This window comes from Coenobita brevimanus, chromosome 102 (genome assembly GCF_032717465.1).
Source record: "Coenobita brevimanus isolate Jiangsu-jjx chromosome 102, ASM3271746v2, whole genome shotgun sequence".
In the NCBI taxonomy this organism is placed as follows: domain Eukaryota; kingdom Metazoa; phylum Arthropoda; class Malacostraca; order Decapoda; family Coenobitidae; genus Coenobita; species Coenobita brevimanus.
Window position 1 is genome coordinate 25,462,357 of NC_137055.1, and position 24,484 is coordinate 25,486,840.

Sequence of the window (24,484 nt, forward strand, 5' to 3'; positions counted from 1 at the left end):
TCAGCCAGACAGCGCTATGGTGACAAGGACTGTAGGTATGAAGACAACAAAGGAAAGATTGACCTCACTCACGCTGCTTTGTATCGCCTGCTGTTGTTCACCTGCAGAGAAAACGAGAGAACACGTCAAGTAAGTGTAGTATACCTCACACCGTGGTAGAATTAGTACATTAATTACATCAGTAGCGTTAAGTTAGGTGGCCTTAGGTTTGGTTAGGTGTAGGTTAGACATATGATTGCAGTCTAAACCTAGACCAGTCCCATATTCAGAGATTCCATCCATTTTTCTGCCTCATGTCGAATGCGACCTCACGAAATGGCAGCCACTGTTCCTAAGTGGTAATGCCACTGCCACCTATTTTTGGATAAACTTTTACTGTCACGACCATGCATAGTCAAAATTTTTACAATCCTCTGAAGAGGCCCCCTTTGGTACAACATTAACAGCAAAAACGTGCCCAACTCTTTTTTATTTGGTCATTATTTTCTCACAGCATTTTCACGGGTCGTGTCCCAGTGGCAAACATTGATCAGCATCACAAAAAGGCAGTATGGCATAATATTTCTATTTCACCTAAGAGAAGCCAATATAGTCCAAGTATCATAAGCTGCCTCACTTGACCCTTGCAGTTCTATTATTTCTGGCTATCTATAGCCAGATGCCATAATCCCCATTAGGGGTGGCCATTTGACTTTGAGTTAGTTGTTTTACGGGAAGGGGCACTAACCTTCCAACAACCTACTTGTTGACACGTAGGAAACACGTCGCTTAGGTATATTATCAAGGTAAGCAGGAAAACATGTACTTCAACAAACAAAAATCCCATCAGTCACATGGGTAAATCTCCCTTACCATCTTTTATACTTCTAGCACAGTAAGAAGTGACCCAAGAAAAATGCTAGCAACCACGTGCCTGTGCCTAAATCTGCCTTACTCCCTCTGAGCACCTGTTAGTAACAACCCTCAGAACTGACCGCTGAGTACGTGTAGGTTGGCAGTGGCGGGCGTCATGCCGTGAGGGTGGCATTTGAAGGTACCAGTATCTGAGGGCCTGGCGTTCTGCAACAGTAGGAAGCTGGTTGTGGTCTCTGCCCGCTCCTCCACCATACTCACACCACCTCGTGGGGAAGTGTACCCGATGCTCTGTCGGGGAAAGTAATTTCTCTCACCTATACAAAATAGTATGTAATGAGGCTGATTTATCTATTTGTTTATCTACAGCCAGACGCATTACTCCAATACGTGACAGTCAGACACAAACTGCCTATGGTCACTCTGTCTGCTGCCTTACCTCCAACTCCCACCTCCTCTCACATATCCCACATATATCTCTACACTCCATACCATTTCATTATCAGTCTGTCTCACTCCCTCCTGCTCTCCACCTGACTCACCAACCTTTCGTTTTCCACCCTTTCCAAATGGCCAAACCATCCCAATATATTTCTACCAACTCATTCACTCACATCCATATGAACACTGCAATGCTTTTCCACTTGCTCATTTGTCTGTCTCTCCATATAACCTCATAGGTTTCTCTCAAATAACCCAGTTCTGTTGCCCTCACTCTTGATTTGCGTCTTTTCAGCAGGTCCAAACTTCCCTTCCATACGTCATTGTATGGATAAGAGCAGGTGTACTATCACGCAGCACCACTGTTTTCTTTTTTTTCCAGTTCTCACTTCCTTATTCTTTATCACTGTTTCAATGTACCAGCAACCTTTCTTCCCTGCTTTACCATTTCATTCACATCATCCTCTAAACATCCGTCCCTATTCGCCACACTACCTACGTACTCGAAGGCACTCACAGTCTCAGTTTCCTGATCATCCTGTCTCTTTTCGCATTCTGTGACTTTATTTATTTAAAAAACCATTGCTTTACTCCTAGCAACATTTGTCACGAATTCCCGAGATTGTGTATTTGTACAAAATTTTTGACACTGTACTTTGGTGGGAAGCCACGAACTCTGGTGGAAGATCCACTGTGTATCACTCAGTTTAACCGTCCCTGTATGCGCTTTGATTGGGATGGTTTTTCAGAACATTCGTCACTGCTTCAAAAGTGACAGTTCTTATGCACGACATAAGTACTTCATTGATTGATTTTGCTGCGTATGCATATCGTACTCCCTGCCTCTTTTGGCCATTAAGTTAAGCCACGCCCATTTCTCACGCCCTTGTACACGGCTTGATTACATCAGTCAGTTAGTGCCGGACAGCCACGAGAGTAGGTGTCGTCGAGCCAGTGCAGGGACCAGGACCCTCATCGTAGCGACTAGTCTTCAGCAGTTCTTCGATTTCCCGTATCTTACCACCGAGTTGGTGATCGGCAGTTGTGGACTTAGCAGTGAATTGTAGCGCCTTAGCAGTTAGAGATGCCCAGCCTCTTCGCAGCTATTGCTCTGTTTCCTCCACTGACTAGTATTTCCGTTCTTTATCCTAGGATTAAGATTACTTAGCTATTTGAATGTGAGTGAGTGAGTGTATTTCCTTTGTTTTGATATTTGAATTACAATTTGAGATTTTCTTTTGTAATTAATAACTTTACAGTTCCTTTCTTTGAGCTTCATGTAAATGTAGAATCGTGTTTGATTTCTCCACATTGTGCTTTCTTTAATTTGCTTCTCCCAGTTTGCACAAAATTCCTATATTAATCACAACTGGTATTTAGGCCAGTTCTTTGGTATTAATTCTTAAATCCGTTGTACCAACTAGGAGTTTGCACCAGCGAGATCCTGATCATTATTATTAGTATTAGTTATTGGTGGGTGGTGAACTGAATGAAAGGAAGGCAACGATTGATTATGTGTGTGTGGATGAAAGGATGCGAAGATGTGTAATGGATGCAAGAGTTTATAGAGGATGGGGGAGTGGACTTTCTGACCACTACTTGGTGGTGGCCAGAATTAGATTTCAAGTAAGATGGAGGAATAGAAGAAAGGAAAGACAAGAGGAAGGAGTAGTGGCAAGGAGAGTGGAAAGGTTCGAAGAGGATGAGAAAAAGGCAGAGTATAAGAGAGAAGTGGAGGAACGATTAGGCAAATATGAACTGGAGCAGATGGGAGACGTGGAAGGTGTGTGTAGGATATTTACAGAAGAAATATGTGCAGCATGTGATGTGGTGTGTGGAAGGAAGAGAAGACGGAGGGGGGGTGCAAGGAACAGCGTGGTGGACTGAAGAGGTGAAACAGGCTGTGGCACAAATGAAGAAAGCATACAATAAATGGATGAGAAATAGGGGCGTGGAAGAAGTTGAGAGGCGGAAGAGAGAGTTATATGTAGAAAGAAAGAGGTGAAAAGATTAGTAAGAGAAAGTAAGAAGAGAGTGGATGAGGAATTTGGAAGGAATTTGAGTGTAAAGTGGAGGGACTGTAAGAAAATGTTATGGAAAGAGGTGAAAAGAGTAAGACAAGGGTGGAAGTGAAGTTAGCAGGGGAGTGAAAGATAAAAATGGTAGATTACTAGTGGAGAAGGGAGAAAAAGTGAGCAGATGGAGAGAACACTTTAAGGAATTGTTGAACGTAGAGGATGGAAGTAATGCGAGTATAAGTGGCTGGGGAATGGCTGGGAGAAGGAGGGAAGTGAGAAGACAGGAAGAAATCAGTAGGATAGAAGTTGTGGAAGCAATGAAGAAAGTTAAATCGGGGAAAGCCCCAGGAGTGTGTGGTGAAATGCTGAAGCATGGGTGAGAGATAGTAGTAGATTGGATGTGGAAGATGTGCAGATTGGCCTGGGAGGAAGGTAGAGTCCCGGAGGATTGGAAGTCAGGTATAATTATTCCCTTGTACAAAGGAAAAGGGGAAAAAGAAGTGTGTGGTAATCATAGGGGCATTTGTCTTCTTAGTATAATAGGAAAAGTGTATGGTAGGATACTTATTGACAGAGTTAGAGAAAGAACAGAGAAATTAGTTGGAGAAGAACAGGGAGGCTTTAGGAAGGGAAGAGGTTGTGTAGATCAGATATTCATTCTTAGATCTTTAGTGGAAAAGTTTCTAGAGAAGGGAAAGAAGTTGTATGCGGCTTTCATGGATTTGGAGAAAGCATATGACAGGGTGGATAGACAAGGATTATGGAAAGTGTTAAGATTATATGGAGTAGATGGGAAGTTGTTGAATGCTGTGAAGAGTATGTACGATGGTGCAAAGGCTGCAGTGCGTGTGGATGGTGAACTAAGTGAATTTTTCTCTTTGAAAGTTGGGTTGAAACAGGGATGTGTCATGTCTCCATGGTTGTTCAATCTGTACATGGATGGGGTAATAAAAGAGGTACAAGGTAGGGTAGTGGATGTTGGAGTGTCCCTGGTGAGAGAGGATAGTGTTTGGAAACTCCCTGTACTGTTGTTTGCAGATGATACTACTGTGTTGTTGAGTGAAGACGAAGGGGAGCTGCAAGGCTTGGTGGATGAGTTTGGGAGAGTGTGTAAGAAACGGAATCTAAAGGTGAATGTAGGGAAGAGTAAAGTGATGGTCTTTGAGAGAGGTGAAGTCAGTGAATGCACAGCGAGGTTGGATGGTGAGGAATTGGAAAATGTGAGTACGTTTAAGTACTTGGGTAGTGTGATGAGTAAGGATGGAGGTTTGGAGGGTGAAGTGCTTGAAAGGGTACAGCAGGGAAGAAAGGTTGCTGGTTCTTTGAAAGCAGTGATAAGAAACAGGGAAGTGAGCATGGAAGTGAAAAAGTTACTACATGACAGTATTGTGATACCAACTCTAACGTATGGAAGTGAAGCTTGGACGTTGTTGGAAGGACACAAGTCAAGAGTGAGAGCAGTGGAAATGAGTTATTTAAGAGGAGCCTGTGGAGTCACATGGAGAGACAGGCTGACGAATGAGAATATAAAGGAGCGTTGTGGTGTTGATGTGGATGTGATAGGAAGCGTTATGAGGAACACACTGAGGTAGTTTGGCCATGTGGAGAGGATGGAGGGTGAAAGACTGACGAAGAGAGTGTATGCGAGTGAGGTGGAGGGGGGAAGAGGGAGGGGGAGGCCGAGGATGAGATGGAGGGATGGGGTGGAAAGGTATATGAAAGAGGGGGGTGTGAGTTGGGAGCAGGGCAGTGAAATGGCGGAGGACAGGGCGACATGAAGGCGATTTGTTTGTGGCCACCCCAAACGGGATTGAGGCGTCTGGCAATAGATAGATAGTTATTGATTGCCAGGGGTTAAGTCACTTTCTCAGAGGCCAACAGTACTAATGATCCAGCATTCGTCAGTGATTAGTCACCGCTGTGTACTGTTGAGAAAGTTTATAAAATTCTCGTCTTTAGACAATCGGCGAAGTAAGCTAGAATAAAGTAAAGTTTACTACTTGATTTCACAAGTCGATTCACTTTGTGTCAACCGATTATATATTAGCATCTTATTCGTAATTCCACCTTCCCCCGTGACAACATTTCCTTACAGATTTCATTTCTTATATATACTTCCGGACTCATTCACCAAGCCTTGCAAGTCACATTTCACTTAACGATACAGTATTATCAGCCAACAACAGCACAGTCGGTTTCCATACCGTACCGTCTCACACTAAAGATACTTCAACATCCACTTCCCTACCTTGTATCCCTTTTATAACGCCATCCATAAATCCAATATATTACCATTATGGCGGGAATCGAACTAGGGACTCTCAGGTGGGAGCCAGGCAGCAATCCACTGAGCTACGACCAAGTAAAAGTTATCCCACATTGTAACAATCTTGTAACCAACGTCCCATCTCCCCAACTGTGGGCATGAAGAGGCTGAGATAACCCCTTGGCACATGAGCAAGTATTGTAGATGCTTTTAATCTACCCCGAGCATTTATGGCAAATCAGAATGAAGAGAGAAACCTGTACTTTACACATACCCGGCATAATGGTAATATATTGGATGATTATTCCTGAGTAAAGTACAAGTTTCTCTCGCCATCCATAAAGTTAACGAACAGCCACGGAGCATGACAAATCCTCGTTTCAGTCCAACATTCGGATTAAAGAACTGATTTAGTTTACTCTCCACATACACTGCACCCCAATACATACACAAGGCAGCATTCAACACCTCCCATTTATTCCTTTTATTTTCAGCAATTTCCATAGCCCTATTTTATCAGTACTGTCATATGCTTTCTCCTGATCCACGAAGACAACAATGCCCTAGATGTTTTTCCACCAAACATCTTAGAATGAATATCGAATCTACACAACCTCTCTTCTTTCCTAAATTCTCGTTCTTCTCGAACTAGTCCCTCGCTTAATTCCCAAACTCTGTCGAAAAGTATCCTATAATACATTTTTCCTGTTATATTGAGAACACAAATACCGTTATGACTGGCACAAACTTGTCATTCCCTTTTTCTTTTGTATATGGGAACTGTTATGCCTGACTGCCGATTCTGAAGGACCCTACCTATCCCCCAGGCCATTCTGTACATCTTCCTTACTCATTCTCCTTACTCTTCCTCGTATTTTAGCACTGCACCATACACCCAATCAGGAACCGGGATATTATCATTTTTGACTTTCTTCTTTGCTTAAAAAATCTCCAACCTACTAATCTCTTCCTCCCATATTGCGTTTTCTCTTCTTGTAACCGTTCCCCAACCATTTTTACTTGCAGTACTTTCATTCTGTATAGTCAGCATTTCCTGAAAATGTTCCCTTCATCTACCCATTTTCTCTGCCTTCTCCACCCAAATTCAGCCCGTTTAATCTCACACTCCTTTGCTACATCATTTATCACTCTGTGCTACTTTTATGACCTTCCAAAACAGTTTTTTTCCCCCTTCCATTATACTCTCAAATTACTTCCAAACTCACCCACTTTTTTTTCATCTCACTCTCACAAGTCTCTTCAGTTCTCACATATACTCTGCATACAACTCTGTTTCCCATTTTTCCACATCCTCCATTCCTCCACTTCTCATCCATTCACTATATGACATTTTCTCTTCCCATCCACAATTCATTTCACCTCTTCATATCACAACGCTGCTCCTTTCTCCCCATACGTGGTCTCTTCATCCAGCACACTACCTCAAATGGTACACTGATTTCATCTGTGAATACCTTACACATTCCTTTCATCTCCTCCATACTCTCCCAGTCCGATCTACCCAGTCTTTCCTTAACATGTCTCATTTAACCTCCCTATTATTTTATTCTTCCTGACACTTTTTCCCTACTCTCTTTGCAAGAGCTGCATATTTCAGTCCTCGTCTACCTCCTTTTAACCATTTCTTTTGCACCCCTATTTTGGAAAACGTCATGTAGTAATCAGATAATGCTTCATCCAGTCCCTGCCAAGCACAAATCTTCGCATCTGCACACACACACACACACACACACACACACACACACACACACACACACACACACACACACACACACACACAAGTTACTATTGCCTTAGGTATCTAAGTAACCTCTCATCCTCCTTCTCAGTCGTCTTGTGCACTTGGGGATCATTTCCCTGAAAAAGGTGTTTTTCATTACCAACCCTGTCTGCACATACTGTATATCCATGTGGGCACTACCATTCCCACTCCCATCCATTTAGGTAGTTAAGCTCCACTGGTTACCACACCTCTCCTCAGCTGTTCCAGCATTCCTCTCTTTCCATTCTTTCCATTCATATCTTCAGCCAGAAACACTGTCCCAGATCTCAAAAATTTCTCCAAGCATGTTTCCACATCTACCCACGACACGTATTTTGCTTTAGTTTCTCGATCCTCCGCCGAACCATACGCGGAAACAGTCGTTCACACATATATTCCTACTTTCATCCACACCCAAATAATCCTTGAACCAATTGATCAGTACTCCGTATGCTCCATCTCTTGTATATAGCAATGCCTACATCCCAGTTTGCCCTCTCATTCTCATTACTGCACTTCCAGCATAAAAACAGTCCATTCTCTAATTCTCTCCCACAGTCATTTAGTCCCTCTGTCAGACTATGTATATCTAAATTTGCATCTCAAACACCTTCATACTCTTTTTTTTCCTTCACCCATTAATTGCACCTTACATTCCACGTTGTTATCCTTAGCGTGCCCCTTGTCCTGTCCTTAGTCGTGAACGGTTGGCTCTTCTGAGGCTGAGGCTTTATGTTTGTATTTTCAGTCTGTCATCATACAGGGGAGGATACTAACTTTCTGCAAACCCACGTAGAGAGCACGTTTATTTGGTGATATAGTTAGTATCCTACACTGTAGATGTTTTCCTCCACAGGAAATCATTTGGCTAAGGGTAGCCCGGCATTGAATGAATGGATTATGAGCTTTCTCATTCCCCATAAATAAACTAATGAATGTAAAATTAATTTACAAGTTTGTCCGTCATATAATGTCCATCTGATGCATAAAACAATGTGTTGTTCTTTTCGTACATTATACAAATGTTCGCATAAACTAACTTTGTTGTCATGATACCATGTGATGGCTTCTGGTGGGTACGGTGCGTGGTGGACAATGCACGTCAGGTTGATCATACTGGCTCTGTTCACGTAGATGTCAGGCGCCCCTAGAATCTCCACCCATGGCTCTGTATAGAAAAGTTAAGCGTGGTACGTAAAGGGAAGTGAAAACATTTTCACTATAAGTAAATATTTTTTTCACTGCTACTGCTAGATGATTTTATTCAAATTTAGGCGAGCCTGGTGATTGTAAAGGAAGCTGAATCTAACAAACTATCAACCAGGTGACTCACCGACAACTTTGAGGAAGACAGTGAAGGTGCGCACAGGTCTGGTGGTGATCTGACACTCATAGTTGCCCTGGTCCCTCAGCTGCACTGATTTGATCCTAAGCATCCATTCCGAGCTGGCCTCCTGGTGCAGTGCCTGGAACCTCAGGTCTGTGGTGTATGTGTACCGACCTACTGTCAGGATGCGCAGGTCACGCCCCCTTAACCACGTCACCTGAGTATTAACACAGACCAACTGACATTACGAGACTATAAATGTGTTTAACCTGTTGAGACATCTAGGGGTGTGTTCTGTTGTGTGTGATGTAAATTAATGCAGAGCAGTTGTTCACAAACTGTAATGGTGAAATTGCATCATATAACGACACTTGAACCCTCATGGCACCACAACACTCCACCTGCTTGATATATGTATCTGTACTACCCACATCATTATTCCTCTTACCATACCTCTAACTCAAGTTGTATTTGAATTACTTAGTCACCACTCCCTTAAAACAACGACTGCATATCCATTATGCCAAATGAATATCTTGTCCTTGTGTAAAACAAATTAGCTGCAGCATTGTATTATCTTTTAGAGGAGAATTATTCATAAAAAAAAAAAAAAACAGATACCAAACTGGGGGGCATATGGGATTATATATAACTCTTTTATAAATTCTTGGGATATTGCTGAATTCTTATTATGCCAGAAGACCAGTATTAAGGTTCTAGTGCAAACATAATTAGCAGTATAATTTTTTGCATTTTCTGTGAATGATTCATAAGTGAAGCTTGAGGTATGGCGGTTTTATTATAATCAATGAAACAAAATCATCCGGGGGCTAAATGCAAATCACCTTCCAAAAAATGTTGTTGGCTGAGGTATAAGCGTCCTACAAACCAAATTGGAAGAAAATTAACAAAACTACTGAATTCAGTCACCACGTCTAACAAAAGCCATTGCATATATATATATATATATATATATATATATATATATATATATATATATATATACTGTATATATGGCGGTTGGCATTCGCTCATCTTTGATCAAAGTCTCACTAAAAGTAATAGGCTTTTGTGCATCCACATAGTTGTTATTTCCTAAAGGTTTAATTAAAATTCGTCCACAAATTTTAGAGTTATTTTCGCAACAAATACACACACACACACACACACACACACACACACACACACACACACACACACACAAACTATATCGTCTCGCCTTGCCAAAGGTGGACGCTAAAAATAGGTTTTATTATGTTGAAAGTTAAATTCGATATTCATTGTTGACTGCTTTTTCATTGTATGAGAGCAGCATTATACTGTAATTTCTAAAATGAATCATATCTCCTTTATGGATGAATAATTATTGTATATCTGTCTGCCATTAATAGAGTGATGTAACTGCTTACATATATGTTTGCTATTAGTGTATGGAGGTCTTTGTTAATCCCTGTGGCACAATACTGATTTCACGAACTTGCGACTCCCTTTACCGTTACCAAACACAGCAAAGTGTATATTGACAGTCTCGTGAAAAGCAGAATAATGTCATCAAGACAGGGGAGGAAGTATTTGTATGGATCGTTAACCCCTTAACCGGGGGGCATCACTTTTGTGATGCTCGGGAGCAAGGGATCATACCGGGGGGCGTCAATTTTGTGATTCTGTGTTATTTTGAATTCACCCGGGCTTTCAAGTGGTGGCTTGTATCATCTATCAGTACTAGTGTCCAGCTATACTCAGTTCTGCTAATGTCATCTGTACTCCCATCCACTGTTGACAATTTAGCCATTTTTTCCCTGTCCTTGACTCCTCTCCTTACCTCCCCTCCATTACCCTCTCCTCCCGCCTGCCCAGCTGCTCTGCGCTACACAAATTCTGAATGGATTTTTCCACTTATTTTATCCATTGAATTATGCCCTATGCCCTATTCTTATACATAATAATATATAAAAGAAAGAGAAAAGGTAATTGATACTGCCATACATCTGGAATGGGCTATTATCACCTGGCAACATCCCACGTGCACTTGTTCGCTAATTTTTCCTGTTTATTTACCCTTGAAATATGCCGTATGACCTGTTCTCATAATAAAAATATGTATAAGAAAGGAAGAGAGAAGCCTAAGTGATATTTACATTCACCCGGAACTACCTAATTTATTATGTATTGTCTAGATTTCCTGCCAATCATTTCATAGCGTATAAATTAGCAGCTGTCATCAAGCTGTCATTGTCAACCCTTCACCGCCCCTAGGCCACAGCATTCAGTTTACTGTCGTCTTTCAAGGTGAAACCACGTCGGATTCGCGCCTGTCCAATTCCGCCGCTTTTTAGCCCCATGCAAAGGGCCCTGTGACCTCTACCCCTAGTAAACCTCATGTGGGAAGGGGTAAAGGGCTAAGTGACTCTGCTATGGAACGTGAACTGGCTAATATCAATGATAATGTTGGACAGTGACTACGATCTTTGTGGTGACTCTAAAACAATGCAAGTGGAATTGTAAATAATGTGCTAATAATGTGTAAATAGCAAGTGAAAACAGTGCATGTAAATATGATTGAACTGTGGAAAATAGTTTTATAAGTTACTGCAAGTGACAGTGCATAACATAGTGTAAATAAAACAGAAATGTAATTTTGAAAATACATTACGTAGTTTACCTAAGATGAAAATGAATGCTTGGAGTGAAAATAAACTACTATTACTGAAGGAAACTTATGGATACATACTATAGATATATATAAATGTAATAAAGTAATAGGAATATAAAGTGTGAGTGTATTTATTAGTAATAAATGACAGAATACCAACGGGGCATGATCACGGGTGGGAAGCTCATATGCACTTGTAATTTACATTGCTTTTACAGTGATTTTTTTTGGGGGGTAGTATGGATTCCAAACTACTTGAAAACCATAGATTAGTGTTTCTGGTGATAATATCAGGCTGTGGTAATCATATTACGGGGTGTCGGGAAGTGTAAAGTGGAGACTTCGTTACCCAACTTCAGAAGTCTCCACAAGTCCTAAGGTTGTCAACGAAGGCTCAACAAACATCCCAGGAGAAAGCTGAAGGTATGTGTCATATGCTTATGTAATTATAATATTCTAGGACTAATAACTGATTTTTGGCAAATATTTTTAAAAAGTCAGTCAGAGCACGAATATCCCCACGGGAGGTGCAAGGAGCGACGAAAACATCCCCGTGGTGTATGGGTTAATAATTCTGTGTGAATATTCGGACATGCTTGATTATTTTATTTTTCAACTCTTTGGTATACAAATGAGGGACCACATGGATTGCGTCATAATATCATTGCATCACAGAACCAATCACACCGCAAAGTCCTTGGAAGAAAGTGTAATATGACTTATATAAGAAAATTGATACACACCGAGTTGCCATTTCCCCAAGTCAGCTGTGTAACGAGATTATTTATCACAAGGCAATTTGAAGATTTTTTAAATCAATCTGAATCATTTTCTTTTTTCAAACTTTCAGAGTTTTTGTAACTAAGATTCTACATCGCCAAATAGGAGGAGTAAAGCTATGCTCGTATATCGACCTCAACCATCAGCAAGTAAATGTTTTGTATCAAAGAGACTGGGAGAGTCCCTTGCCCGGCTCTAGGAAAAAAAAAATTATGCACGTCCTGCAATAGGCTGGAGGGTCTTTGGGGATGCTTGAATTAAGTATTCTAAAAATGAACGAAACCGAAAATGGATATTGACGTTTCTGATTTATGTTCTGTGGTTGGTCTTCTGGCTGCAAGGATAGCAGTCACTTGTGGCTGAGCGAAATATAACAGATAAATACTGCCAGTTCCATTTTACTTCCTGCAAAGAGAAGACGCCAGAGGCAAGACCACTGAAGTCCATAATGCTGACGGATAGGTGACTGGCCTAAACCTAGGGTAACTTTATATGCCCAATAAATTACCAACATTATAAATCTCTCTCTCTCCTTATCTCTCTGTTTATCTATGTATCCACTGCTAAAAGCCTTAATTCCGTCAAGGGTGGCCCAAAACAAATCACCTCCACTTCGTCCTCCATCTGACACCCCTTTCCTCATATATCTCTCCACTCATTCCCTAAATCTCATCCTTGGTATCCCCCTCCTTCTTTCCCCCTTCATCTCAATTGCATACACTCATCAAGCCAGTCCTTCATTCCCATACTTCCCGCATAACCAAACCATTCCAAAATTTCTCTCTTAACTTTTACTCACATCCACGTCAACACCACATTGCTCCTTTACTTCCCAGTTGTCTGTCTCCTTCTTTGTGTTACTCCATTTGCGCTACTTAAATAACTCAATACCTCTATCAACAAAGTTCGGAGGAAGTTGGTATTCACTTTCGTCTGTTTGTTTCCACAAGATATCTATAAAAAATATTGATGGATTTCAATGAAATTTTGTGAATTTGTACAGTCAACAAGAGTTCCACCTGGACCACCTAGTCGCGGGATATGGCTAACGTGGCACAACGCGTGTGGTTCAGATACAGTGAGCAAGGTCACCCATAAATGGAGTGATGTTTCTGAACCATAACTCAACCTGTATCTTGGTTCACGGTACAAGATAAGAGAAGAATTATTTTATATAAATCAGACTTTATAAATAGCATAGTGCACAGCTCATTATCCCAATCACACGGTATTTAGTAGCCAATATCACAGCATAATACAACGACCACATAATAATATAATACGGCAAAGAGGATGAAGCTTGATGATTCGAAAAATTCTCGAGCATGTACACACGAACACACACACACGCGCTGTTGCCACGTTAGTCATATCCCGCGACTAGGTGGTCCAGGTGGTACTCTTGTTGACTGTACGTCACGGGCCAACAAAGAGTTAGTTAAAAATTGGCCGCTCAGGACGCTTTTTTCACTATATATAAGAAAAAAGTTATTGGTGGATTGCGATGAAATTTTGTGTATACAGTATGTGGGTAATGGAATAAGTAAGAGTTTAGTAACTTTTGGTGGTGATCTGGGATCTCTCCTGTTGACGTTGGGGGAAGTTTGTGCTCTCTGAAGCTGTTTACCTTTTTCAACTGCTCTCACTCTTGCTTGTGTCCTTCCAACAGGGTTCATGCTTCATCCCCATGTGTTAGTGCTGGGATCAAATACTGTCATCCTCGAGTTCTTTATTTCCATGCTGTCTTCCCTGATCTTGATCACTGCTTTCAGTGAACCACCAATCATTCTACATGTTCTGCGCTTTCAAGCACTTCATTCTCGAAACTTCCAACCTTATTTATCACACAGCCTACTGTAAACACTTGAATACTCTCACATTCTCCATTTTCTCACCATCCAACCCAACTGTGCATGTTGTGACTATTCTGCATTCTCTTGTAGATTCCGTTTCCTTCATACACTCCCAGACTCATTCACCATGCCTTGCATTTCACTTTCATTGTTCCTTAACCCCTACACCGCGGGCTTGTTTACCAATGACTTGCGTGTCCCGTGGGGTTATTTGGGCTCCGACAGACTCTCAAAAAATATTTGCCAAAAATCAGTTATTAGTCCTAGAATAATAAAATTATATATGCTTATTGCACATACCTTCAGCTTTCTCCTGGAATGATTGTTGAGCCTTCGTCGGTTACCGTAGGACTTGTGGAGACCTCTGAAGTAGGGTAACTAAGTCTCCACTTTACACTTCCCGACAACCCGTAATATGATTACCACAGCCAGATACAAACACTATAAATACTATTCTACCATTTTCAAGTAGTTTGGGATCCATACTAAAAAAAAAAAAACACTGTGAAAGCAATGGAAATTACGAGCGCGTCTGATCGCCGCACTTGCGCTAGTTCGCTCTAGGCACTCTGTCATTTATTATTCACAAAACCCCTCACACTTTATATTTCTATTACTATATCACACTTATATATATCTGGAGTCTTTCTCCATAAGTTTTCTTCAGTCGTATTAGTTTATTGTCACTGAAGTCATTCAATTTTTCAGTCAGTAAAATACGTAGAGAGCCACGGATTCACTCTCACTGTTATAACATAAATTATTTGTACTCATATTCTTATATTACTAATTACTTACATTACAATTTACATTTTCTATTCTATTTTCAATATTTACCCTTCTATTTTACTTACACTATGTTATTCACTGTCACTTTCAGTAAGATAAAACTATAATACACTGTTCAATCATATGAACTGAACATCCATTGCTTTCACCTGCTATTTACACATTATTTACACATTATTTCCAAATAATTCTGCTTCCACACTTGCAATGTTAGAACTGCTTCTGGCTATGATAATTGAAGAAGCAGGTTACACAGAGGGGAACCTGGCATTCAGCGCACTGCCAAGAGGTGCGTTTATGCTCAGGTGTGCGGCGTGTGGTATGCGCACATACCTGACACCTGCGAATCGCAGCCTTCCTTTTCCCTGTGGCAGGCATTAGCTCAAGTCTGTGCCGATCCATATACGCCCTCTGCTCAAGTCGGTCGGGAAGTGTAACTGGATGGCGCCTTGGAGTTGCTGCTTGCACCCTACCATATTTTTCCAGCAGCTGCTGGACACAAGTCCTGGCGAACAACCTCAGGGAGAAGGACTTGGGTGGCTTGACCTTCATCTTGTACAGGATGAAGGCGTTCAGCATCGTCATATCTATGAGATGCAGAAAAACTTTCCTGTACCACCTAGTATTCTTCCTGAGGCAGTCGATCTCACCAATCATCATGTCGGACTTGTCCACCAGCCGCATGTTGATATTATAGGCCAACACAGCATCAGGTTTCATCACAGGTTCGCCTGTCCTATGGTCGACCTTCCCACTGTCTCTCATCTTCCCCTTATGTACGGTGGTGAGCATGTGCACGACTCTCTTGTCATGCCACCGTATTGCCAGCATCTTCTCACACTTGCGTAGGTGCACGTCTCCTCGCTGCGAGTTTCCCGCCTCTGGGAATTTGGGGAAGTTGGCATGATTACTTTTCACAGTGCCGCAGGAGCCAATGCCGTGCTCAGAAAGGTATTTGGCAAGTTTCGGTGCTGTATAGTAGTTGTCTGTATACAGCACATGATTCCCACCAAAATACTTTTCTAGGAGCACTTTCACTACACAGCCTGAGAAGCCAAGGGGGTGAGTTTTATCGAGATCGACAGTGCTGGCTGAATATATGACGAAGTCAAGGATGTACCCCGTCTTACAGTCGCACAGTACAAAGAACTTAATTCCAAAGCGATGGCGTTTGCTTGGAATGTACTGAACAAACCGAAGATGTCCTCTGAACAAAACCAAGGATTCATCAATGACAACCTTCTGAAATGGGTGGAAGAGTGACATGAACTTATCCTTCATTCTGTTCAGAATCTCCCGGATCTTCCAGAGTGGGTCGGTTTGGGAAGGTACATCATTATCGGCAAAGTGCAGGTTTCCCATGATGTTCCGGAAGCGATCTCTGGCCATGTACTTATTGAAGGTCGGTGAGGGTAGTAAGGGGTCCATGGACCAGTATTCTTCCAACTCATGCTTCTTGGAGTGTGGCATAAGAAGCATGAGGGCAAAGAACACATACAGCTCCTGCACTCCCAGCATGGTCCACTGTTGCATCTTGGCTGCACCTGTACCACTAGCAGCACGTTGTGATTCGTACCTGTTGGTCTCATCACATATGTGCTGCATGACTTCGTCATCTAGGAAGGCCAAAAGGTAGTCGACACACTCAGCATTTTCGTCCATAGTGAAGGCAGGCTGAACTCCTGACGAGCTCTCATCGAAAACCAGGTTTTCGGGGACAAAATCTGACCCTTCCGTCCACGCGAAGACGTCCAGGATTCCCTGGCGTGGCGGTGGAGGGCTTGTGGTGGTGGTGGTGGTGGAGATTGGCTGAGAGGGAGGCTTATCTCTGTCAAGGTCACTCTCACTGACCCTAGGTTGCCGTACAGCACTAGCAGCCCTTACCCTACTAGCTACACTACTTTTCACTCTCTTAGATCTACCTCTACCTCTACGGCCTGCCTTCACTATTGATGCTGGTGGTGACCCCGACGACGAAGACTCCGGAGATAACTCAGCCGACATTGATGACGAGATGAGTAAAGCAGGGCTTGGGGAACGGGGAGGTGAATGCACTCGTGACTCATGGCGGGCTGGGTCACGTGGGGGCATTGTTCTGGGGCTAACACGCCGCCTTTTCACTCCCTTCCCAAATTCTTGTCCTTCCTGCACTAAAGGCTCCTTTCCCTTGGAGCTAGACACTAATTCACTGGTAGAAGCACTTGTTGTCGCTGTTTCTGGCGCGATAACCTCACCCGGCTCATCACACGATTCACCCGAATCGTCAAAGTCACTGTCCATCATTATCATGGACAATTCTGCAAGTTCTCGTGCCACTGCAGAGTCACTGAGGCCTTTCCTGCTTGCCTCAACACTTTTCTTTGGCGTAGAGGTCACGGGGCCCTTTGCAATGGGCGCAGAAGCGGCAGGAATGGCGGGGCGCGAGTGCGACATGTTGTCTCTACAGTGAAGGACAAGGAACTAAATGCCGCGGCTTATCTGAGAAGGGAAGGGTTGACAATGACACTTTAGGCTGACTGCTGCTAACTTACAGGCTAATTTTTTATAGGTAGAAAATCTCGGCAATAAATAAAGAAATAGGTAGTTCCAGGTGAATGTAAATGTCAATTAGGAATCTCCCTTCCTTTCTGATATATAATTTTATTACAGACATCGATTACAAGGCATAAATCAAAGGGAAAATTACCGTGGTAATGTAGCGAATGAATGCACGTGAGGTTTTGTCAGGTGATAATTAGCCAATTTCTGGAGTATAACACTATCACTTACCTGTTTTTTTTTTTTTTTTTGGTATATATTATTGGGTAAAAATATAGGGCATAGGGCTTATTTCAATGGATGAGATCTGTGGAAAAAGAAGGGGGAAATTTCCGTAGCGCAGCGCGGCGTGGGAGGTGAGAGGAGAGGGTAATGGAGGGCAGGTAGGGAGGGGAGTCATGTAGGGGGTAAATCTGAGAAGGGAAGGGTTGACAATGACACTTTAGGCTTACTGCTGCTAACTTACAGGCTAATTGTTTATAGGTAGAAAATCTCGGCAATAAATAAATAGGTTGTTCCAGGTGAATGTAAATGTCAATTAGGATTCTCCCTTCCTTTCTGATATATATTTTTATTACAGACATCGATTACAAGGCATAAATCAAAGGGGAAATTACCGTGGTAATGTAGCGAATGAATGCACGTGAGGTGTTGTCAGGTGATAATTAGCCAATTTCTGGAGTATAACACTATCACTTACCTGTTTTTTTTTGGTATATATTATTTGGTAAAAATATAGGGCATAGGGCTTATTTCAATGGATGAAATCTGTGGAAAAAGAAGGGGGAAATTTCCGTAGCGCAGTGCGGTGTGGGAGGTGAGAGGAGAGGGTAATGGAGGGCAGGTAGGGAGGGGAGTCACGAAGGGGGTAAAATAGCTAGAATGTCAAAAATGGATGGGAGTACAGATGAGATTTGGAGTGCTGACTAGTGTTGGACATTGGCAGTACTGATAGATGATACAAGCCACCACTTGAGAGCCCGGGATAATTCAAAATAACACAGAATCACAAAAGTGACGCCCCGCGGTATGATCCATTGTAGCCGAGCGTCACGAAAGTGACGCCCCGCGATTAAGGGGTTAACAACACCGAATCACCAGCAGGCAACAGTACAGTAAGTTTCCAAGCCAAGCCTGACCGTTTCCTATTAGAGACTCCACTTAATCAACTTCCCAACTTAGTATAACTCCATCGGCAAACTGAAGAACCACAGATGCATGTCACGCCATTGGTTCAATCCAACACTTAGATTAAAAAATTAAAAAAAACTCTCCACTATCCACATGTAAATGCAGCCACTGGCGAACTCTTACATGCTCTTGACAGCATTACGTAATTTCCATTTATTTTTAGTACCTTCCACATTCCTTGTCCATCCAACCTGTCATATACTTTATTCAGATCCATGACGGCATGCTACAACATCTTTGCTCTGTTTTTTCGTTCTTCTTCACTAAACATCTCGGAACAAATATCTGATATATGCAGCCTCTTCTCTTCCTAAAAATGCATTGTTCTTCTAGAGCTAATTCTTCGGTTAATATCCTAACTCTGTCGTTAAGCATCGTAGCGTACATTTTTCCAGTTATTCTTGCAAGACAAATGCCTCTATGATTGTCATAAACTAATCTTTCCCCTTTTTCCCTGTAAAGGGGAACAATTTATCTAACTTTTATTCTTCCGGGACCCTACCTTTCCTCCCAGGTCAATCTGCACAGCTTCCATATCCATTGTATAACTAACTTTCTCCCGTATTTCAAGCTCACGGATTTAACTATTCATGGATTTTCACTCTGGTGATAAATAATAATGAACAGTGGCATAAAATGAAAAAAAAAAAAAATGCAGAGTTTGAATAGCAGGTGCATATGTACTTGGTGGCCACCTGATGGCAGAGCGTCGCTCAGTCATGAGTCAGCTCCCGCCCAAACTTCGGTTGTGTTTGTGCACTGTACCCCACTCTCATCTAATTTTCTTCAATTTCCTGTCAACATGGCCCAAAGAATTAAAAGACCAGCTAAGGAGGCAACAATCCTAGCCCAAGATAACCACATTCTCTGATAGACAGACACACCTATAGCTACTCAACCTCGCTATGCAATCCCTCAACCATCACCCACAGGGGTAACGCAACCAAACACACTGACCACCGCCTTACTAACCTCATCAACTGACTGACTCGATGACCCTCCTCCCTTCTCCCCTGGTGCCAACGGAGAAGCAGACGATGCACAATAAACATCACACATCGATCATAACTACATTTTCAATAATTAATGTTCCTACAGAAAGGTGAATTGAGGACCCTGTATTGTACGCTGATGAGAACTGATGAGAATATATTGACATTACTGTACTGTATGGTATTTTTAAAACCTTTTATTGTACAATTTATAGTATTTAGCATTATGTTCATGCATAATCATTGATCCTCATCATTAAAGCATCAGAAACCGTTTTCGTTATCGTGCAGGCATATATTCAGAGAGGGAGGGGTAACTTCTCTGATGCTCGTGGATTTTCCATTCTCGAGGGGGGTCTCTGTTCCCTTACCCCCGCGGGCATCAAGGGTGTGCTGTGCACACTCCATCAAATTCTGAGGCTTTCCCTGTTTTGCCTTTCTCCTCCATCCATTCATCCATCCATCCATCATCCAATCCTACGTTGCCCCATGAGGAGCATAGGAGCCCGGGGCTAGGCAGTTGGTCCTGACATTTAAGATGTGAGTGACCAACCTCACTCATCCCTGAATGGCATTACGTGAGCAATAAATCCCAACCATCCCTTGGATATAAACCACCACCGGCTCAATCCGATTGGAGCACAATAATTACCCACTAAACCACCAGGCACCAAAATTTGGTTATATGGTTACCACCCAGCATAGCAAATAGTTTCCTGGTGTACAGGAAACTATTTGGCTTGTCAACCAGTGTAGAGTCACCCATAAGCAGAAGGAAGAAGAAAGAATGAAGGAATGAAAGACAGAAGAGGGAGTGTAAAGTCACTCTGCTTATGATACTTTTTGTCAAATGATCCCTTCATCACTGCTTCCTTTTCTTCTCCCAGCCATTCCCTGACAACTTCGACTTGCTTTACTTTTGTTCTTTATATTTAATAATTCTTCAAAATGTTTGCTCCTATGTATTTTTCCTTTCACCACCAACATCCTGCCATTTTTCTGTTCTGCCCATCCACTCCTTTCCTTAAAACCGTCTTACCTTCTTCATCTCCTTCCAAAACAGTTTCTTACATTTCCTCCACTTTACTCTTAGGTTTGTCTCTAACTCCTCATCTGCTATTTTCTTACTATCTTTTTTTTTTCTTTCAACTCCATCTATTTCTATACATATACATAACACTCTTGTCCGTCTCTCCACATGATTTATTCTTCTACTTCCCACCCGTCGGTTTCTAAGGTTACTAGACCATGAAGCCCATTTCAGGAAGGCAGCAGTGGATGTGCTCGGGATAGAAGGACATAATGTTCAGTTTATGGTTTTGGGCAATCTTTGAATTTTCAGTAATACACTTTCATTTTACAGTTCTATCGATTTTGACCTTGATTTTCATCTTATAATGTTCATATTTGAACTGCAAACGAAACACTTCATTTTTTTTTTTTTTTTTACTCTTAAAATTTCTGGCACTACTTTCCAAACATGTCCAATACCCCCTTTTCTTATGGTTACGATCATAAAGATCCTACAGGAATTAACACTAAAGCCGAATAATGGCCTACAACTTTAATGTTCACAGAAGGAGTCAAAGGGTGAAAGCCATAATGCCTTGATGATATATTATTTTACTTTGAGGTGTCTGGACACATTCCATATGAAATGTTAATCAAAGACAGAGAGAAATGCTATTCTGGATCCGATATGTTAATTTGCATGAAAGAACAGAAATGCCTGGTAGCACTTGTTTTAGAGAGTCGGGTAGAAAAGAGGCAGGAGTTTGTGGTCAGTAGGGTGCTGTACTCTCTAATTCCTTGGGTTTCAATCTTCTCGATCAGGTCCTACATGTGGTGTTTACATAATAATGTGGTTGTAAGTAAAGTATTGAGTGGCCGACAGAAGGGAGACGTCCACAAAATGCCTGTTTGTCTTTCTTACAATATATTAATTGTAGCAAAGGAGAATTTATTAATTTCATAACATACTTATATCAGCCTTTCAGTTATCACATTACTAGACAGACCAGGGACAAAACGCCTAGGGGTTCGTTTGTGGAGCATATCCTTCATCTAATGCGGCATCAAGTGTCAAAAGGATTAACAGCATAGCTAGACTTTCACTTGATGACCATAACATACCAAAACTATTTATATTCCTTGACAACCAAATAATTAATTACATTATTTGATCAATGGTAGGCTCTCCATAAAAAAATTCTCATTCTAGTTATTGTTCATAAATATATATACCTTCAAATAAAATCCTGGCAGACAGCCTTTTACTGAATATTTTAGCTTCTGCTTTTAATGTCAAATTACTTTAACACTTTGTCCATGTACAGTTGATGAATTACATTAAAATCTTTTCTTTCAACTGCACTTTATTTTGTGTGATAATCTTGTAGTGGTGCTGGTCCATAGTTTTTTACAATTGCTCATGGGCCCTTCGGGCTCTCTCGCACTTCCTCCTGCAGAGAGCTCGCTTTCTCGTGCTTCTCACTCGTTTCCTTGTGCTTCTCACTCGTTTCCTCGTGCTTCTCACTCGTTTCCTCGTTCTTCTCACTCGTTTCCTCGTGCTTTATGCACGTAATGTGATAATTTCAGGTAATCCAAGTCACCTTATGTGCTGTTCTAGTCTAACAACCACCAAGGCAGCAGCGCGGGAAATGCACAGTAAAAATGCTAAATTTGGCGGCTCTGATCGTCTAAAAAGTATAGGGCCGTGGCATATGGCTTGAGTAGACTTGATTTCTAAAAGTCCCAGTACCGAATGAACTGTTTTCCGAACCAAACTTTGATTACTCTTAATTCTAATAAAAAATCACCAATCGAGAAAGCCATCAATAACTCTATGGTGTATGCAACCCTAATTTCATGCACTCGCGCTGGGAGTGGCATTTTTTGGTCAAACTTTGATCGCACATTAATTATGATAAATGTTTTTCAATCGAGATGGGACCAAGTTTTTTCACATCAGCGATTTTTTTTTTTTTTTTTTTGGTGCCAATTTTGGTGCGATTTGAATGTGTAGTTTCCGCAGGCCAAAATACACACACACACACACACACACACACACACACACACACACACACACACACACACACACACACACACACACATACATACATACATACACACACACACACACACACACACACACACACACACACACACACACACACACACACACACACACACACACACACACACACACACACACACACACACGGCTACTGCTATAGCGTATTAGATTCAGAAGCAAATTTAATCATTTAGTGTACCGGCATTTCATCTTGAGTTAATTCTTCTGAGTACACAAAGAACTAATGGTCGTGTATAATGGATGATATAAATAACGAAAATGTAAAACATGTTTTACTTATATTACAGAAACATAGTTATATTTATGCTAGTTATGGACAGAATGGAGTTCAGTGAAATAAATAATTGGTGAGCGTGGCCGGGTAAATTATAGTTTGTTGACAAATGACACTGAGCAGAATATTTGCAAGCTATTGAAGAATCTCAAGGAGGTTTCCTTTTCTAATATTATCCACGATTCTGCTTGTTTTCTCCTCTCAACTTTGTACATTGTACAACCGGACTATCTCTCTCTCTCTCTCTCTCTCTCTCTCTCTCTCTCCTTACCGACTTATCACTCCTGACAGCATGAACAATGCAGGTTAGGGTAGCAGTCTTTCCCAGGTAAGCTGTTTCAATTGGAACCATTGAAGCATCGAAGTAAGGCCCCTTCTCTTGCTCCTTCTCAACTTCCTCTTTCGCTCCTCCCTCCTTCACGCCTCTGTGCGTCAGGGCTGAGGCTAGTGTGGCGTCGGATGCTGGGGTGAGGTCGGTGGGGCTGGATAGAGGATAGGCGGCTTCAACTTCGGGACCACTGTCGGCGCCTACTGCTAGCATGCCTGACGGACGAATGAGAACAATATTTACTGAAACCTCACAGAAGAAGAAGGAGGAGGAGGAGGAGGACAATAGAAAAAAGAAAAGAAAAAAAAAGACGAGGAGGGGGAAGAGGAAAAAGGAAAAAAAGAAGAGAAGAAAAAAGAAAACGAGGAGGAGGAGGAGGAGCTGCAGCAGCAGCAGCAGCAGCAGCAGCAGCAGCAGGAACAGGAGCACGAGCTGGAAGAAGAAGAAGAGGAAGCAGTAGTTGCAGTAGTAGTAGCAGTAGCAGAAAAAGAAGTTGAGGGAAGAGTAGGTGTTGATACTGATACATATTGCATAAGGAGGTTCATTAAAGCAGATAGTATTAGGAGTCTGTTTGGAATACGTTGAGCTCCTTGGGAACTGAAAGTTAAAACTCTCGAATACTGATGCACTGTCTGCAAAGGGTCAACTCGGTTAATGAAAAAACATACAGGTGTTGCCAATGTTTCGGTTCCTCTGTGTATATGCAACAACTGCAGCTCAAAACACCAACGCCGTTCCTTTACGTTTGTTTGTGTCATTACGACGCAGATATCGTGGCAGAGCTGGTTTCTTCGTATGTATGTATTGCTTTAAATCTCTCTCTCTCTCTCTCTATATATATATATATATATATATATATATATATATATATATATATATATATATATATACTGGAGATATATATATATTATATATATATATATATATATATATATATATATATATATATATATATATATATATATATATATATATATATATATATATATATATATATATATATATATATATATATATATTACAGTGCACTCTTAACCCTTAATTAATCACCCAAAGGGGTAAGGTAAAGCTCACAAGAAAACTAACTTTATTTAACACTGTAATACACACACACACACACACACACACACACACACACACACACACACACACACACACACACACACACACACACACACACACACACACACACACACACTTAACACTGTAACACACACACACACACACACACACACACACACACACACACACACACACACACACACACACACACACACACAAGACAGAGTTCTTTCACAAAAA

General features: G+C 41.5%; 1 protein-coding gene across 1 annotated transcript; it reads right to left on the minus strand.

Annotated features, from left to right (window-relative positions):
* LOC145415420 (zwei Ig domain protein zig-8-like) lies at nucleotides 1-23,395 on the minus strand. Its single transcript, XM_080284701.1, has 5 exons — nucleotides 23,126-23,395; nucleotides 8,694-8,904; nucleotides 8,401-8,528; nucleotides 975-1,143; nucleotides 1-101 (listed from the first exon to the last, which is right to left on the minus strand). Exons 1-5 carry the CDS (start codon nucleotides 23,393-23,395, stop codon nucleotides 1-3), a joined length of 879 nt encoding a protein of 292 aa, XP_080140827.1.
* Nucleotides 23,396-24,484: the final 1,089 nt, after the last annotated feature.